Source organism: Ixodes scapularis, unplaced genomic scaffold, assembly GCF_016920785.2.
Source record: "Ixodes scapularis isolate PalLabHiFi unplaced genomic scaffold, ASM1692078v2 PGA_scaffold0__279_contigs__length_252992795, whole genome shotgun sequence".
In the NCBI taxonomy this organism is placed as follows: domain Eukaryota; kingdom Metazoa; phylum Arthropoda; class Arachnida; order Ixodida; family Ixodidae; genus Ixodes; species Ixodes scapularis.
In genome coordinates, this window is record NW_024609835.1 from 153,266,329 (window position 1) to 153,279,153 (window position 12,825).

A 12,825-nucleotide genomic window follows, 5' to 3' on the forward strand; every position below is an offset into this window, starting at 1 on the left:
CCGAGGTCACGTGACCTCTCCGATGACGTCATCGTCACTGATGACGTCACCGGCATCCGCATCGTCATCGTCATCATCACTGATGACGTCATCAGTGACGTCACTGATGACCTCACCGGCATCCGCATCGTCATCGTCATCATCACTGATGACGTCATCAGTGACGTCACTGATGACGTCACCGACATCCGCATCGTCATCGTCATTTTCGCTGATGACGTCATCGGAGTCCGCATCGTCATCGTCATTTTCGCTGATGACGTCATCGGAGTCCGCATCGTCATCGTCACTGATGACATCATCGGCATCGTCACGTGACCCCCCCAGCCCCCCCCCCCCCCCCAGTACCCTTCCCTCCTCCTCCTCAAGAGCTGCGCTCTAATTCGGTGTTGCAGGGAGTTGTAAACGGCTTTCATTTATTTGTTCAGTATTTTAGATAAGAAAAGAAAGAAATGCAGTTTATAAAGTACGAAAACAAGAAATGACCCATCGACATACCCACCACCAAGCGGTGGAAAAGGCGGCGCATACTAGTAAGGCGTAGTGGGATCAGGCACCGACGAGCGGCGAGCGTAAAAAAGTCCCGGATGTACGGGACGGCAGTGCTGTCGTATACAGGCTCGAGGATCCGACCGGTTCCGGGCGTTCCGAAGGCCTTCGATGAGCAGGTTTGGCTTGCGGTTTGGCCATGTGTCGGTATGGCAGTGCGAAGCGGCTCCCGTTCTGAACTGACTTTTACCCCGTGTTTGCTGTCGCTTGTGGCCAATGAAGTGTCATGCCGAATTAGTGTTTAATCGGGCAGCAAATGCAATGCGAGCCGCCCTGGCTGCCCGCTTCATACAGCCTATCCAGAACATGCTTTAGTGACGCCCTTTCGAGCCGTCGACACGGAGTGCGGCAGCCGTGAGCGCTCACTGAGCTCACTACCCCTACTCTAGTTCACGGCCACTCAAGGGACCAAGGACGTCATGAAGGAGGTTATTTTTTGCTTGTTTTTGTAATTTTAATTTGCCTATAACTTTTAATATAAAGCGAAATTCGAGAAACGTTTCGTTAAGTTACTACGTTCAGTGCACTCAGGTTCGGCACAAATTAAAAAAAAAAAAAAAAACAGTAAAAAAGTCTCTCCAGGGCCCCTTTAAGAGTGCTTACGTGTAGGAATATGAAAGCATTATAGACCTCTTTCGAAAGGCTTCCCTCTGTTGGCAGCTGTGGAATCCCAGCACAATGGTGGACTAAAGTTGGAATGTCACAGCACAATTTATGCTTTTAGTTGTATTAGAACGCACACATATACACACATACACACGCATACAAGCGCGCGCGCGTGCACAGACACACACACTCACACAGAAAAAAGGTTCGTCGGCTCCTAGCCTAGGCCGCGCTCCGACTTTCGCTTTCTCATGGAATGAGTTACAAGTTCAACGATGCCGGTTGTTTCGCCATCATGCATTGATTCGGACCTTCTAATAATCGGCACGTGGCTTTCGAAAAGGGCCAGTAGTCGCGCCGGTGAAATGTTTTTGTGTAATGTTTCTACACGTATTAAAGTTGTCTCTGCCGATATTGTATTCGATGTGTGTGCGTGTGTCTCCCTTTTGCTTGAGCTGTCGTCAGGCGGTGACGTCATGCTCCCCCAGTGCGCAGACGAGACGCCCTTGCCGGCTCCACGGCTTCCATGACGAAGCATTCGCGCTACTGTGCTTTTCTTTGTGTTTTATTCTTTGGCGCGTCCGCCTTGACCTTGAGCGCCCCGCGGCTACCGTGGCGGTGCATCTGTGTTGCTGCGCTTTTCTTTGTGTTTTATTTCTTGTGATGGGTGCTTGATGACGTGCTTGATGACGTTTTTTTTGTTTTTTTTTATCTTGGGGCACAACGTCGCCGGCCTTTAGCGTAATGGGGCAAGTAAGGCTTTCGCCCTAACAAGCTTATCTCGTTAAACACACACACACATACACACACACAACAGAAACTTATTCTAGGCGGTCTATGCTACCACTTTGAAGACGATGCAAGCGTAGAGAGAAGTGCTGCCGACGGATCGCGGCGTACGCCGCGTCGAGGGAGAGCCGGTTGATTGGGGTGATAGTAGACGACCCCTCAAAAGAACCCGAATCGGCCGGCGCTCCCTTAACTTGACGTGTGCCATCTGTCGGCAGCGCTTCCCTCCAGGCGTGCATGTTCTACAAAGTGGCGTCGGAAATCACCACAACAGGCTTTTTTTTTTTTTTTTTTTTTGGGGGGGGGGGGGGGGGGTCAGTTGATTTGTTTAATGTTTTTATAGTAAACTTCCACGACAAGCTTGCACGTGTTAGTAAATCGCAGCGCGATACGTCGTGAAACCGATTTTTGCGGGCCGCCTAAAATGCATTAAAAGCATTAGTTCACATACCGTCGTTGACGTAGAGCGTTAGGTATAGGCCAGTTCCGCTACGAAAACAAGCACCCAGACATCGCTTCCGGAGGCGCGTACATGCGACAGTTGTTTGCTGAAAACTAGGTCGGATGAGGGGATCCTCCTCTAAGAACTTTGGAAAACGCAAAACGACTTGAACTCATAGAAATGAACGAGCTCAACAAGCTGCGTTCGTTGGGCACTTTGCAAATGCCGGCAGCAGTGTTTGCTATCCTTGATACTCAAAGCAAAAAAGGCAATCACTGAATATTTTTTACGGGAACCGGACAAAAGCTCACCGGACAAAAGCTCACCGAACAGAAGCTCACCCTATTTTTTTTTTTTTTTTTGCTAACCGAGCGAAACACGGGCTGGGATAAAGTGGGGACGCGATGGACATTGCTCCATTTTTAGAACTCGTACCCCATCCAATGCAAACGTGTCGACAGATAAGCCATAACAGGCAGAGAAGCACTGATTTGGGACCAAAATTTAGGTCACCGAAACTGAGTGGAGCTGATAAGATCAAGCGTGCATACCGGAGGACTCTTGTTCCACGCCCAAGAAACTTCGCGAACCGAAGTTTCTGAACCGAAAGAGTGATTGAAAAAGCAAAGTCACCCTTCGGTGACCTCGCTTTGTCGTTGTGCTTATGACACGCTAAACGTCCACATGAAGGTTAGTCGCAATGTCTCTTCATTACCAATGCATGGGTTTTCTTGGAGCTCAGGGTAATATTTGAAGTAAATGGCTACGAAAATTAAATTATTCCCGTCATTGTGCGTCGTAAATGTATCTGAAATCAAGGATTATCTTTGGGCGATGTGAAAGGGAAACTGAAGCAAAACTGTAATATACAACCCATTGAGTTGCGACTTTTTAAAATATTTTGAAAGAACGGGAGTTGGGCCTTTTGGACAAGTACAAGACAGATGACCAATTTAGGAAGCTCTGTAGGATTTGAATAGACTGGCGTTCCCCCCAGCACAACATGTGCCCGAAGGACTAACCTACATCAGGGAAAAGTCTACCGGTGACATTGGCGACCTGCTGGACTACTTTGATTACACGTATGCCAGCGGCCCCTTCCGTTACGATTCTGCTCCTTCTGCTGTGGCACTCATAGCGAATTCTTCTCTTTGACTGACTGTGCGCCGACAACGACCGGAGTTTCCCCCGAAGTGGTGGAATATATACGACTCGGTTGAATATGTACGACGCCACTCTTCAAAATAAAGACCTGACGAACAACACCTACGAAGGATGGAATGCAGGGTTCCAGAAGCTTGTCGGCCACGCCCATCCAAGCGTCTGGAGGCTGATTGAATGCCTACAGCAAAATCAGGCGCTCGTTGCCACGGCATTGAAACAAGCCCGGAGAGGTGAGCCCCCAGTGAAGCGGGTGCGAAAAACCGCTCTGCACCGACAGAATCGTCTAAAAATGTTTGCGAGGGGTTCCAGGTACACTGAGATCTACCGAGACTGTTGTATCTAAGAGGGTACTGCGTTGGCTTTTAACGAACCGATGAATAAACTTGTTTCTACTCTAATCAACAAACCTTGCGCTTGTCATATTTGAGTTATCGTTGCATTTTAGTGTTGCACGCATGCATCTAAGTTGTCCGCACTCGTGTGAAGACCAACACGAAATTTTCTCCTGGTTAGGTTTTGCCAGGTCTGTGAAAAAATGCGTGAGCTTTTGTCCGGTGAGCTTTTGTCAAATATTCATTTTTACAGCGGAGCTGTTAAGAGCTAGCTTCGCCAGTTCCGTGCCCGTAGACAAATAAATTTCGACAGAGCCCTCAGGATAGCTACCGCCATCTATGAACGACGGCGGCAACCAGACAACCGGTTTTCTGGTTTTCTGGTTGGCACCGTCGTTTATAGATGGCGACAGATAGTACAACTCCGCTGCTCTTCCTTTTTCACCAGGGTGGAAAGGCTGAAAGCTTTTAGACAACAATAACAGCTATATCTAGATTATGTTCTTTTCATTTAAAAAAAGAGATACATGGTATTGTTGAAAAAGTATTATTACAGCACGGAGAAACGATTTTACAACGGACATAATACGCGTCAATAATCTCTCCAACCAATGAGAGCCAAGAAACGGTGCTTCGCTAGCTAAGCAGCTTCCGTTATGGGCCGGGCCTAGAGCAGAGCTCCCCCCTTCCCGCTCCCCCCCCCCCCCCCCCCCCCCCCCCCAGTGATATCTGATGGCGTAAATATTCCAAGAAACTTCTTCGTGGGGAAAAAAAAAACTGTTTCCCATGTAGGCCTTTTTATTTATTTATTTATTTATTTATTTGTTTTCAATGTGCCTTTCAGGCACGAGGGCTTGACGAATCTCGAGCATCTTATAAGATTGCAACATTGGCCGATAAGCATGCCGAGGACCGAATAGCGGTGCACGAAGCATTAACGCAATAAGCCACGCCCGATGATTCTTAACCTGTCCGTGACTATAGCAGTGAAGAATGCTAAAATTTCGAGAAAATCATTTAACAATTGAACCAAACACTTTTCAGTAAATACAAAGGACAGATGACAGGCCTTGCAATGTAGTGCGCAAAAAAAAGCGATGTTGAATCAAATTTCTGCTAGCGCACTCGTGCACATTCAATCCTCTTTTGCTATTAGACTTCCTACGAACCGGTTTTTTTACTCGCCTCCACTCTAATTTTTTGTAAAAAAAAAGAATTAATGACCCTTTTACTACGAAAAAGCTGGTTGTAGCAGTTCGACTGGTTTTACTTAGATTGTAATTCGGTGAAATAACTTCAGCAGCCCGTGCACAGTTGGCTGCTAACGTCGGAGCAAATATTCCACCTGTCCCAACTTCTGATCGTGTTCCATTCTTTAAACGAGAAACAGTTCGTAATGAGGGTGAAAATGAAACAGTAAGGTGAAATTTCAAGCAAAGCATTTTCTTTTGTTTATTTGAGACTTTCACAGGATCAGGCTCATGTTCCGTCGGCTGAGCAACGGCTTCAGTCTGTACCCGTTGTGGGCTTCTGGTATTTCCTACAAACGATGGCTTTAATCCATAAAATATGATGGAAACATGTCGCGCCATCTACGAAGTGTGTAAACACAGCTTTCGTGTGAAATCACAAACACGTTTTAACATCCCACGAAAAAAAACAAAATACAACACAGTCTATCCGAAACGTTACCTTTTGACTTAAACCAAATTGAAAGCGCTTCTGTAAAACCATTGTGTGACCGACATTAAAAACGTGCCATAACAGAAGGTATTGACATTTATCAACCCTTGAAAACATTCGCAATCACTCTTGAAGAAACACAATTCAGTCTACGCATTTTTGTTACTTTTATGGCACTTTGAACTGTCTGAATTCGTCGAAAATACCGGTTTTTCACTCTTTTGTAGCTTGTTTACCATGGCATGGAAATATAGAATTCCGACATTTTTTCAGTTTCTTCAAACGGCGTAATGATAGCAGGCTTGATAGAGTTAAATTAAACTGAAATGCTCGACTAGATCCTAATACGGAGGTGATAAATACTTGACCTCAGAATCTATAACGTTGGGGGCCGATTAGTGGAGACAAGAAAATATAGTGAAGATCAATAGCCACACATCTTACGCGGTCACAGAAATCAATCACTTGCACGAATAAACATTGTAGCAATCTTCTTTAGAAACATAAGGATTTGACCGACCAGGACTCATCAAAGCGTTGTTCATTTCTCCTGAAGCAATGGAATGACCTTTACAATGAACAACGCTTCAGAGACTCGATTCTGCAGCAAACGTTCAAATGATTTATCCCCGGAAACAGTCTCTTCCACACCCATTAATGCCCACGTCATGCTTCGACGTCGCAATGAAGGTGTTACGTACCTTCATTCAAAACTTTTTGTAACCATACACGAACAAACGATAGTCTGCAATGACAGATGGTTGCACACGGCAATAATGAATGCAGCAATAATAAAATATGTGAGGCTGTGACACAGAACCAAAATGAAATGGAACATAACCTTCCGTCCTTGAAAAACTTAAACGAAGGAATATATAACTACCCAACGTTAAACCCAGCGCCTATCTAATGAATCGAGAACAGCTCAGCCGTCCTGATTATCAGTGACTAAAGAGTTCATACCATGCACATATTCTGAGGTTGTAAAAGGCGCGCATCCATTTCAACCGGGAGAAACGTAAGAGCCGGTTCCAATGGGCAGCCTGAAAATACCTCTAATATAGGTGGCTCCTGGATTGCCAAACTCACCCGATATATTTTGCACGCGCCCTTTACTCGCGATTCAAGATCGCAGGCATTATCGCGGATTTACGAGGAACCCGTATTGTGGGTACACTTTTAGGCTACCCATGGGAGGAGTAGATTAGTCACCGGGAATATCATACAAAAAAGGAGGATGCCTGTCACACTAGCCCGGAAACAGCGGAGACTATTGCAACAAAATATCCCGAAGATTACAGTCAATCGGAGCTACAGTCTTGCCCAATGTGTTATAATCACTGACAGGACGACGACGGCAGGGAGGTTCCACATTTGCTCCGCACCCAGCGAGAGCGTCCTCCCACAGATAATGCTTCGGCCTCTCGGGAGCGTCGAGTGTGCACGCGCAGCCACAGCGCGGTGGAATGAGTGGGTGTTCGCTGGAGAAAGGGCATTGGAAAATGACGCCCTATAGTTTTTCCGTTCTCATTCTATCAGTGACTAAAGTCGATCCCTCCACCACGTCTCCGGCCTGAGGCAAAAGACATCCTCCTATTCCGCATGACGTTCAGGATGACCATAGAATCGGCATTCACCGGCGACAACAGACACAGGCGCTGCAGTTTTGTCATCACGTCATCGGGATAAGTAAAAATTTCTGTGACGAGGGCCATGGTGGCTTATGGGCGCTCTTAAACAATAGAATGAGAACGAGGACGTGCAAAACAAAGGGCTGAAGATGAAGACACAGGGGGCTCGCTGTGGCCGGTTCCTCTGGTCGTTCTGGAGCCACGTGAGTCCTCCGCTAAGTCCAGAAGGGCTGCACTCTTGGGCGCCTGATGCAGGCGTGAGCAACGGTGTCGTGAGTGTCTATATACAGATGTACGAAAAACTGTTTTCGAGGAGGGTGCCTCGTGGTCGCTGAAACATGGAGGGCAATGCCTCAGCGGAAAGTTATCCTAACTGGAGCACAGGAGGACTAGTTCTTTCTGACCGATGCATTTCTCGTCGAACTCTGTAGGATCAGGCCTTCGTTGTCATGGCGTACCAATATATGTGATATTAACACTCTATTGGCAATCAAAATGAGTAACTGCGCGAAAGCGTTAACGTCACTTTTGACAACACTTTTGTTATTATTTTATACGTCATAAGCTACTTACCCCGATAACAATAAGCAGCCACAAATTCTCCAACACAAATGCCCAGGGGTACTGTTTTGTTTTACTGACTTGTATATTCGTGTTTAAAATAAGTACGCTTGTCTTTGCGTGACTCGTCTAATCCGTCACTAATTTTTAAAATAATGCCTTCACATTGTGTTACCCGTAGAAATTTTACATTTGAGTATTTTGGTCAGGCCTATATCGCTTATAAGCGCAGCTTGTCTTTTTTTTATTATCCTGGTACTGTCTACCCGCATACGCATAAAAACAAAACCGCTTAAGTCATTCCAAACCAACAAGCTTACGCGGGCACATGAACGCAAAACAATCATTTTGTAAACACGTATATTATGTCCGATTAGGCAGAACAAAACAAGAAAAAGAGATACTGGTATAACGAACCTACTCCAGCGTTTCACTCGCAAGTCAATGGTCGATTTCGCCCATGCGGGACGTCGTACTTCGGCCCGCTATGTTCTCGGCGCAACCATTTTGCGTCTGACCACGGACACCCTCCTCCGCGCACGATTCTGCGGTTTCACACGCGTTCAAATCCTTGGAGATTTATGTACACAGGTCGCTGAACCTCGAGGCGTCGATGAGTGGTGTGACTCGGGGCCCGCACACCGACGTGTCCTGCCTCGATCTGTTACACTCGTTACACGTGCTCCGGCTTGCTCGTCGCATCGATGACACCGCCGCTGTGGACGGCCGGTCACCACTGACGCTCGATCTGCCTTCGCCATATGCTCAAGGCAATTTTCTTCTCACTTGCTCTCTGTCGTCCTCGCGGCGTTTCCGAGTCAATTACCGCTGCCGTTGGGTAGGGGCTTGAAACTCTGAAGACAGAAGAAGTAGGGGGTCGGGGTGAGTGCTAGCGCAACCAAGGACCCTCTAGGTAATTTACACCTTGAGCACCTTTCCCGCAAGTGACAATAAGAATCCCCGAAAACATGCCACGCGCGCGTCTTGCGCATTCCCTGGCTCGTCTACTAGCATTATAAAAGTTATTCGAAGTTGGAAAAAATGTAATGAAGGCAACCGCAGAAAATACAATCCCTACCACGTTGTTGCTGCGCCTCGACGTTCTTCTGAAACATTGACGCTTAGAAAGACCTTGCACGCCAAGATATGCTCCTTTTATTTTTCATAAGGGCTACAACAACATGTGGTGCCTGGAACCTGTCCTTGACAGGTTGCTTACCACGTCCTTAATATTATTTTTTTTTTCACCCAATTTTCACTTGAGAAGTGACAAACACCGACCGCTCAGGTTCGTCGCGATCCTGACGGTGGCAGGAAAGCGGAAGTGAATGCGGCAGATGTTTGTTTTGCTGTACTTCGTACTACATTCGGTAAGCTAACAAAAAGAAAACAGGCAACCACGAGTTGGGGCGCGTGGCTGTGCGCGCCAACATAAAAAAAAAAAAAAAAAAAAATGTGACAGCTTTGCAAGCAAACATTCGTTTATTTGCCATATATGCCACGCCTATAACCAAACACAGGCATCGCCAGAATTTGTAGCGTACATCGGAGGCTCTGGAAGCATCGTTTGCTGCCGGTTTATAAAAACGATGATGCATGAACGGAATAGGACGCTAAGCACACTAGTCAGAAAAGCACTCCACTCACCGTTGTCTATGTAAGCAAAACAACATGTATATGGGTGTTTTCATCCTAAATCGAGCAGGCGAAAAGGGTCTAAATTTTAATTTTCACGTAAAAAATATATGTTTTGGGGGTATTTCTCGAATGAAGGAGGGCGCAAACCGCATGTTCTCCCGATTTTTTGTTCTCGAGTTACGAGCCGTAGAAGCCGCAGTGGCAGAAACTAGTGTTTTTGCCTGCCGACGCAGGTCGCGTGTTTGACACCCTCTGCTGACGCTATTGTTTTCTCTACACCCTTTTAACTTTTCCCCCTTATTTAATAGCTATTATGAAGATGCCTTGACGTATTTAAATATTTTTAGGAATTTGATTGTTTTCGAAAACACATGTCAAACTCGTCACTCCGGTCGTTTTTCGGTCAATTTTGACAGGTCATTACTTTGTCTGTACTTAAAGTAAATTTTCTTTCTTTGGCTCTACAGAAATCCCAAAGCAAGCCCATTATAGATATATTAATATCATTATGATCTGTCGACTATACTTCGTCCCATCCTACGATGGACTAAAGGCCAAAGCCACGGGCCGCAAGGTCCAGTCACGTTGCAAGCTAAAATATGACACGCTTAGCATTGGTTAGTGGTGGACGAATGATCCTCCCAGTCCAAAAGCGCTGCATCTTTTTTATAGCTTCGACACTGCAAAGAGCCTGTATGACATAGCTTTCTTTGCAATGTAAAATTGTTGAGTCACTCAGTGCTATTGAATCCAAACTACCGGCCGCCCCTCCCCATTATTGATTCGAGGCGCGGGTGCCGATACGCGCATCGAAGCGAAATACCACGCATCTTGTAAGTGGCTCGTGATTGGATCTGGCGGTATGTACCTTCTGCCTTTAGTCCATCGTAGGGTGAGACGAAGTGTAGCCGCTCCGCTATCTTCACGTAAACGTCATAAGTAATAACAAATGTTGAAAGTGTGAGGTCGATTTTCTCAAAAACTCCATTTTTGTAAATTTTTATTTTTTAAATTCTTTTAGACATATTAGTCGACTACAAGAAAAACCAGTCTAGAAATGTAATTTTTTGGTTGTATGTCCTCTGTTTGAGCCGCAATCGCGTGAAATGTGTGAAGATTTGTTATCTTTAACAACGTTTACGTGAAGGTAGCGGAGCGGCTACTCGGCAGATAATAATGATATTATTATATCTATAATGGGCTTGCTTTGGGCTTTCTGTAGAGCCAAAGAAAGAAAATTTACCTTAAGTACAGACAAAGAAATGACCTGTCAAATTTGACCGAAAAGCGACCGGAGTGACGAGTTTGACATGTTTTTTACAAAACAATCAAATTCATAAAACTATTTGAATAAATCAAGGTATCTTTAAAATACCAAGTAAATGAGGAGGAAAAGTTAAAAGGGTGCAGAGAAAACAATACCGCCAGCAGAGGGTGTCAAACACGCGACCTCCGACGGCAGGCAAAAACACTAGTTTCTGCCACTGCGGCTTCTACGCTTCGTAACTGAAGAACAAAAAATCTGGAGAACATGCGGTTTGCGCCATACTTCATTTGATAAATGCCCCCAAAACATATATTTTTTTCGCGAAAATTAAATATCAAACTTTTTTAGTCTGCCCGATTTGAGATGAAATTTGCCATATCAGGCAGTCTGAAAGAGTCCAGCTTTTAATTTTCACGAAAAAAAAATTGTTTTAGGGGCATTTCTCAAATGAATGAAAGCGCAAACCGCATGTTCCCCAGATTTTTTTGTTCTCGAGTTACGAAGCGTAGAAGCCGCAGTGGCAGAAACTAGTGTTTTTGCCTGCCGTCGCAGGTCGCGTGTGTGACACCCTCTGCTGGCGCTAGTGTTTTTTCTACACGACTTTACCTTTTCCTCCTCGTTTAATAGGTACTATAAAAATAACTTCACGTATTCAAATATCTCTAATAGTTTGATTATTTTCTAAACAAAATGACAAACTCGTCACTCAGGTCGATGTTTGGTCAACTTTGACAGGTCATTACTTTGTCTGTCCTTAAGGTAGATTTTCTTTCTTTGGCTCTACAGAAAGCCCAAAGCAAGCCCATTATAGATATATTAATATCATTATTATCTGCCAAGTAGCCACTCCGCTACCTTCACGTAAACGTTGTGAAAATTAACAAATGTTCACACATTTCACGCGATTGCGGCTCAAACAGAGGACATACAACCAAAATATTACATTTCTAGGCTGTTTTTTCTTGTAGTCGACTAATATGTCTAAAATAATTTAAAAAATAAAAATGTACAAAAATAGAGTTTTTGAGAAAATCGACCTCAAATTTTCAACATTTGTTATTTCTTACAACGTTTACGTGAAGATAGCGGAGCGGCTAGTCGACAGATCATAATGATATTATTATACCCATAATGGGATTGCTTTGGAATTTCTGTAGAACCAAAGAAAGAAAATTTAGCTTAAGTACAGACAAAGTAATGACCTGTGAAATTTGACCGAAAAGCGACCAGAGTGACGAGTTTGACACGTGTTTTAGAAAACAATCAAATTCCTAAAATATTTGAATACATCAAGGTATCTTTATAATACCTATTCAATGAATCGGAAAAGTTAAAAGGGTGTAGAGAAAACCATAGCGTCAGCAGAGGGTGTCAAACACGCGACCTGCGACGGCAGGCAAAAACACTAGTTTCTGCCACTGCGGCTTCAACGGCTCGTAACTCGAAAACAAAAATTGGGAGAACATGCGGCTTGCGCCCTCCTTCATTTGAGAAATACCCCCAAAACATATATTTTTTTTTGTGAAAATTCTAAATTAGACCCTTTTAGCCTGAACGATTTGAAATGAAAACACCCATATAATTTTTCACCGAGGCGAAAAAAAAATTTACCTGCGAAGTTTTTGCACCCCCATTCTTTAGATTTCTACTTCCCACTCGAATGCCGCGTAAACATAATTATTTTTCTTTTCCGTCCGGCGTGTCGTCTTTGTTTTATCCTTATATTCTATACATCAAAGCGGCTCTAAACATTGTCAGCGTGTTGAATCATGCAGAAACCGAGCCATTGGAGCCCACGGGATGCGTCTAGCGAATTGCGACACTCATTTAGTAGCTTGACGATGGAGCATTTTGAGAAACTTGCGTGCTGTTCACGGCGGTACAGCTAAACACTTCTTTACACTAAGACGTAAGGCGTGGTTTGCGTTTTGTGCTATGAAACTCATGCAATCAAATCAGTTTCAGAATGCGCAACCTAAAACGCCTTAGTCTATCTCTTGGAATTTATTTCTTTTTCCCCCCACTAATTGTTCATTTGCATGACATGAGGTTTCGGGCTGTTTCTCTTCTAGCATTATCCCAACGACCGCTATTTATAAAATAAATATAACTACTAAACCAAGTTTCTTGTAAACCAGGCAGGACATGCGAACTGAGATGTGA

General features: G+C 44.7%; 1 protein-coding gene across 1 annotated transcript in view; it reads right to left on the minus strand.

The window, feature by feature from the left end:
• Nucleotides 1-5,309: 5,309 nt before the first annotated feature.
• Nucleotides 5,310-12,825, minus strand: part of LOC115333015 (neural cell adhesion molecule 2) — a 220,069-nt gene continuing 212,553 nt past the window's right edge. Inside the window, exon 14 of the mRNA XM_040221069.3 lies at nt 5,310-8,611. Within this exon, the coding sequence (XP_040077003.2) occupies nt 8,576-8,611 (36 nt within the window). The 3' untranslated portion in view covers nt 5,310-8,575. The remainder of the gene's footprint in view (nt 8,612-12,825) is intronic.